Source organism: Carassius auratus, chromosome 8, assembly GCF_003368295.1.
Source record: "Carassius auratus strain Wakin chromosome 8, ASM336829v1, whole genome shotgun sequence".
Classification (NCBI taxonomy): Eukaryota; Metazoa; Chordata; class Actinopteri; order Cypriniformes; family Cyprinidae; genus Carassius; species Carassius auratus.
The window spans coordinates 26,825,996-26,832,512 of NC_039250.1; the positions used below are offsets into that span (position 1 = coordinate 26,825,996).

The 6,517-nt window shown below is 35.5% G+C and overlaps 1 protein-coding gene across 1 annotated transcript; it reads right to left on the minus strand.

Annotated features, from left to right (window-relative positions):
* Positions 1-2,151: 2,151 nt before the first annotated feature.
* On the minus strand, positions 2,152-6,025 carry LOC113106795 (taste receptor type 1 member 1-like). Its single transcript, XM_026268818.1, has 6 exons — positions 5,844-6,025; positions 5,435-5,732; positions 4,548-5,294; positions 4,082-4,294; positions 3,394-3,514; positions 2,152-3,086 (listed from the first exon to the last, which is right to left on the minus strand). The coding sequence occupies exons 1-6, from the start codon at positions 6,023-6,025 to the stop codon at positions 2,152-2,154; spliced, it is 2,496 nt and encodes an 831-aa protein (XP_026124603.1).
* Positions 6,026-6,517: the final 492 nt, after the last annotated feature.

A 6,517-nucleotide genomic window follows, 5' to 3' on the forward strand; every position in this document is an offset into this window, starting at 1 on the left:
ATCAACGACAGTCCTGATGTCTGGCTTGGGAGGTTGCTGAGCACGGCAAACCTGTCCCCAATCCCTACGAGGGGGAGCACGGCCCGCCAAACTCTGCTTCTTAACCTCCCTGGTTTTTGAAGGACCGGGGAGAGGCTGGGTGGCTGATAGCCCCTCCCTGGTATGCCTGTAACACTGCCATAGTGTGCAGCGCAGCACCAGCCTGACCTGCAGCTTGGTAAGTTTTACCCACTAGCAATGATGTTATTTTACAAGGCTTAGTGGCGAGAGTAGGTTTCGTAACCGAGGATGCAGAATTGGATGAGAGATAGCTCGCAAGCGTCTCTTCAACCCACGGCATCTCCAAATACCCCCGCGACATCGCATCCACGATAGTTGAAAAAGTCAACGTCGAGGGCACAAAGATGAGGGAAGTATACCATTTGCTCCATGACTTCGATAGCTCATCATGTATGTCCTCGAAAAAGGGGAGAGACTGATGTTGTGGTCTCTCTCTATCCTCCAGCTTACTACATTTGGGGGTCTCTTGTTCACGTGGCCAGTCAAGCTGCAACCAGTCCACCGTGCAAGTAACCACCTCAAGCAGTTCCTTGACCAATTTCCTCTCGCGAGAGGAATGCTCAGAGGCAGGCTGCTCATGGCCCGAAGACCCAAGAGATATATCATCCTCCTCATGAACCAAAGAAGCACCGGAGCACGCTTCGAGATCACAAGAGAGGATGCGTGGATCCGATGACACCGCAAGCGAAATGGACATGCCCGTCGCTCGCTCGTCATGCAGACCTCCAGGAGAGCCCTCCGATGAAAAGGTGGGTGCGGTCTGAAAATAGTTCAGAGGAGCACAAAGCATCTTCACTTTGAGCAGTTCACAATGCTTGCACTCGCCCGTCTCTAAAGCCAGAACCGCATGCTCTTCCCCCAAACAAACAAAACAGTAATCATGTGTATCCAGCTCATACATAAGACGAGAGCATGGAGGAACACAACACTTACCATTTTGTTGACTCATCCTATGAAGATCTGTAGCTGATGAAAAGAATCTTCCTGAAGCACACATGCACAGAATGAACTGAAGACAAAAGACCTGTTCTGTGCACCTGTGGCGTATCTATTTATAGCCCCGTGTTGTGGGCGCGCCCCGATGATGTCATCAACTGAGGCTATATTACCACCGGGTCAATTCTATCGACGTTTTACACACATTATTCACAGCTGGTCATGAATAAGATGTTTCCCAATGCGCTGAGCAGCGCAGCCCTTATGAAACAAAAATATATTGCAGTATATTGGAAAATATCATGTAATATATTAGGCATATATTCTTATATATATATTTTTTTTTTTTTCAATATATTTCAATATATTGAAAGCGGCAATCATTTGTATATTTTGCAATATATTATATAATATATGCATCATCAATATATTATTAAATGTATTCAAACATATAAAATATTAGAAAACAAAAAGGGAAAATAATATATTACAATATATCACAATATATTTTAAGAAATATATTGGTAAATATATTTTCCTTTCGTAAGGGAGCATCGACTGAAGCTTTCGAAAGGGAACATATTTATTGTACTCCAAACTTTTTTTTTTTTTTGTATTCTATGTAATACTATTCCTCAACGAAAAACCTGAGTTGTTATAAGTGCATGTGTTTCTACTGTATTGTAGAATTTAGTAAAAAATGGTTTTGTTGTTAGTATTTACTTTTTAATATATTTTAACTTTAAATGTATTATTAGAAAATAATACAGTGCAAAACTATGAAGTGAACTGAATTTACTAGCAAAATATGTAATGTGAGTTTGAACAGACAGTCAGTCAGTATGACATCAAGCATACAGAACAGTTGATCCTCACCTTCCAAATCAACATGGATTACTTGGACACTCTTGTCATTTTGAAAATTTTCCTTATCACAGGTAAATAATAATAATTAAATTCAATAAAAAGGAAGCATGTTTAAATTACATTTATTTAAAGCTTTATAAGTATTTTAAAGAAAATAATTGACCCCAGAACAGATTTCCATTCTCTACTTTGCCTATTATCTTCTTAAAATTGTGGTAATATAACAGCAAAGAATCTAAACCACTAACACAGAGTTTAAGAGGTGATTATATATGCAAAGACTAATGTCTAAGACCTACTAATGGTTTGGGTATAATTCTGAATAGAGGTTTGAAAGTATGTGGAAGTATTCTTCTGTGGTTGAAATATTATGATGTAAGATTTTGGTATGAAATAACTAAAGAGAATTCCGTTTATACTGGATATCTGGGCAACTGCATTTAAAATTACAATGTATTTGCTTTTGATAGTGAGGTATGCTGTGAAATATGCAATCCAGGTCAGATAGTACAAAATGAGACTAAATGTTATTGATTTGGCCTCATTGTAATTTTTAGGCAAATCTCTTCCCATGTAAGAAAACAGGAGACACAGGAAACCAAGAAACCAACTTATGAACACAACTATGCTAAATGTTATAGTGTTTCCCATTTCACAGATGAGCATAATTTGGTCTTTAAAAGTCCACGAGTCAGCAATGAGCGTGACAGGATTGACAGTCATCCATATCACACAAGAAATTAAATGAATGAAAGAAGAAAATGCAATGAAGAGCCATTGGCCATTGTGTTTTACCCAAAGGCTGTACACCTTAGGGAATTGAGTAGCCATTTTAAAAACACAAACAATTTGAAAGGAACGGACAGTCAAACAGGAAATACAGACAGTGAAGAAAAATGTAAATATAGCATTTCTCATTAGGCAAAATATAGATGAAGGTTTTCCAAAAAAAAAGAAAACACTTATACTAGACAAAATCAAACTGGCCAACATGAGTAAACACATGCTGCCACCAGCAGACTTTACCACTGGTGTGTCGTAATTGTATGCAAAAAGGCAAAATATGGCAATAAGGAGAATAATTAGGCATCCGGCTGAAATCATGACAATGATGGAGGGAATTTCTGTGAACTGAGGATAGACAACCAAACGTGTTTTACATGTTGTGCTGCCCTCATCAGACCATTCACTCTCTGCACATGGAAAACAGGTATAGGGGTCCCCTGAAAAAAAAATAGCAAAATAATATATTTAAATGTTTAGTAGTAATATTTTGCTAAAAAATCCAAAATTAAAATAAATAAATGTGGGAAAATATTATGCTTTAAAATCACACTTCAAAAAGCACCAATAACTCTAGTAAAGTATTATGGTGATAGAATACACTGAAGAAGCTCAAGGGATAGTCCTTTCAATTGACCTCCACTGTATGGACAAAAAATGGAAGTCAACATAATGGTTACCCTCAATTTTTCTAATTAGATAGATAGATAAATACCAATCACCTTGACCACCTTCTAAGGTACTTACTAGAAAAATCCACATAGCTGTTACGTGGACATTTTGTACATGTAAAACAGCATCTATGAAAACCTTCCTGTTGCCTTGAATATCCCACCTTACACTCAGTAGAGCAGTTTGAGAAAGGAACCTTTATGGAACAGGAAAATTTGTTATTAAAGTTAACATTTTAACAGTTTTTAAAAACATAATTCACACATTTCTATGAACTAAAATCAGTGCCCTCAAACAATTAACACAGCCTGAAAACTGAAAAAATTATAATTTCCATAAACTGAGTGTGAATTACAAAATACCAATTACACAATTATCTTAAACAAAAAATTATTAGATCCTGCTTTCACAACTGTTAACAGACAGCTAAAATAAAGCTCTGTAGTCTTTATTCAAATGTAATAAAATGTATATCTGCTACTGTACATAAGTAGATGAAACTTAAGACTTAATGGAAGTTATTTGTATTAGAACAATGGTCAAACATTCATAGCCCAGAGATACTGTGGGTAAAAGAATGGTGGAGTTATTCATCTCCTCGACAGCAAATTTCATTACTCATTTATCAGGATGATTTATTTATTTATTTTATTATTTTTTGTTGCTTAAGCAGGTCTTTTAATTGACCTTCATTTGGAGAAATGCATAAAACTAAAAGTGTTTAGATGAAGTATCAACAACAAAAGAAAAAATAAAGACTTACAGAACCATTGTCATGCCAGGGCATGAGAGTGTTGTCGATGGTAAATCTAATTTCTGGAAGTTTATCATATGTGCCCACCATCTCAAACTGTGGAGGATTCACATCAGTGTGCCAGAGTAGAACTGCATAACTGATAGTTGGATCATAATTATCATCGTATTTCACTTGACGGCCATTGAGTGGAAAATTCAACAACTTTATTTTTTCAAGAAGCTGTTTTGTGTTCAATTAAAAAAATAAAAATAAAAAAAGACAAATTTATACAAAACTGCACAATAACATTAAGAAAATTAATATTTAGTTTTATTTGTTGATCTATTGTAGAAATAATAAAAGCAAAGACACAGTTTAATATGCAGTTTCGTTAAACATAAATATGATTAATTATTCAAGTAATTAAAACATTACTTCAATAATGTAATTAAAATAATAATTAAACGTAATGGATTCAAATAAATTCACTTACCATGTATGGCTTAACTGTTATGTTTTTGTGGCATTCATTCATGTCACACTGAAGAACCTTATGTAACGCATGAGCTATGGTATATATGGCAGAATAGACGGCAAAGGCGTGTGTGGGACTCTCATTTATAATGTCCTCTGCAGTCATCAAAGAGCAGTAATCACAGTCTTGATTACATATCTCATTCTTATTCTGGACAGCTTTGTCATTATGGCCCGCATGAGCTGTTCCTTTGGCTTTATTGTAGACAAATTCATTAAATCTGGGCAATGACAACAGTCTATCTGCAATGCCAATGATTGTGCCAATTTTCCTGATTCCTGGCTCTCTTGGAATCTGTTGATTCAAAGCCCACGATGGACTTGCAATCCATACTTTGTCTCGCATGTCATTTGCTATGGCTGCTTTGATAAACTTGCTTGCATATTGTGTCAAAGCAAATATTACAATGACATTGATGTTGAGCTTATCAATCTTCTTAAGTGTTAGACTGTAGTTTGCATTTAGACTTAGACCCTCTTGATAGGCCAAACAAATGCCAGTATTTTTTATATACTCATTAAACAGCTTTAGTCCATCTGAACTGTAATCATCTTGGCTACCAAGAAAGGCAACCCAGTTCCATCCAAACCACCGTATGATGTGAATAATCATCTCTATCAGGTCTTTGTTGCTAGGGATTGTTCTCACAAAAGAAGGATACTGAAGTTTATTGCTTAATGCGTAGCTAGCAGCTCCATAATTCACCTTTGAAAGAGAAGAAAACATCAATCAACATCAACTCATTAACAGTCAATAACTTTAACTTTCTAGTCCTGAACAAAATAAAGGAATTACTTGTGTAAACATTTTGTTCTGTAAACTGTGTAAAAAGTAAAATTATTTACCATTGGTATAAGTTCCGTTGTGAACAGTGGTGCAACACTTATAGTTCTTGAGCTTCCAAATGGTCCTGTTAAAGCAATCACTTTAGGCTGATAGTTGTTGAGTTTTTCTTTAGATTTTACTGAGCCATTATTTGAGATAAAACTTAAGACTGAATGGAAATTCCTTGTGTTAGAACAATAGTCATAAATTTCATAGCCCAGAGAAACATTGGGCAGAAGAGTTGTGGAATTATTAATCTCTTCAACAGCATACCTCATTACTTGCAATATTTTATAGCCAGATTTTGAGGTACTTTGCCTTAAAAACGTAAGTGTGGAAGTTAATAACATGTAATTGAAATGTGACTTTGAAATGCTGTTTTGGTTTAAATTACTGATAAGCCTAGACTGGTAAAATATCCTTGCTTACCAGATACATTCAGTGGTCTCCGGGATGAAAACAGGTGTCACACGGTCAATTTCATGTAAAGCAAAAAGGCCACCCAATAAGAAATCTCCCTCCAATCTGAATTCAGATGATGAGCAAGAAACTTTGAAAAAGAAACAATTAGTAAAGCACAAAAGGAAAGTGTAAATACTATTGAGAAGCATGGTTAAAGATGGACTGCTGGTCATGAAGCAGGAATGTATAGTGGCTAGTCATTTGAGAACAGTCGGGCTCATACATTTAAACTTAATTTTCTTAAAACACTTCAATTTGCTTAAACCACCATTTTCAATCATGATACAAATGTCCATCTCCATGTCTAACACACAAAGTATATGTTAATCAGTTATTAAATAGAGCATTACACCACAAATGTCTCCTCATACAAAGCAAATTTTACACATTTTTAAATCTACAAAACAAACTCTTGTGAAACAAGCTGTAACTAAGCTGCAGACGGTAGCAAGCTGTAGCAGGGTTTTACAGTTGGATTACATTCACAAATGTTTTCCAGACAGTGAAAAAAATAGATAACAATATTAACTAGATGAGTAAAGTTTGAGAACAAACTTTGAAGATGGCTTGATAAAGCCTAGCCTGTAATGATTAATGCAGTTGTAAAAGCTTGAAGTTTTAAAGTTTAGAAAGATACAGGG

Excerpts from the sequence above, each read along its gene's own strand:
- LOC113106795 (XM_026268818.1), bottom strand. The coding sequence starts at position 6,025 with ATGCTTCTCAATAGTATTTACACTTTCCTTTTGTGCTTTACTAATTGT. Across the intron at positions 5,295-5,434 it reads CAACGGAACTTATACCAATG|GTGAATTATGGAGCTGCTAG; the intron begins GTAAATAATTTT and ends TCTCTTTCAAAG. Across the intron at positions 4,295-4,547 it reads TAACAGTTAAGCCATACATG|CTTCTTGAAAAAATAAAGTT; the intron begins GTAAGTGAATTT and ends AACACAAAACAG.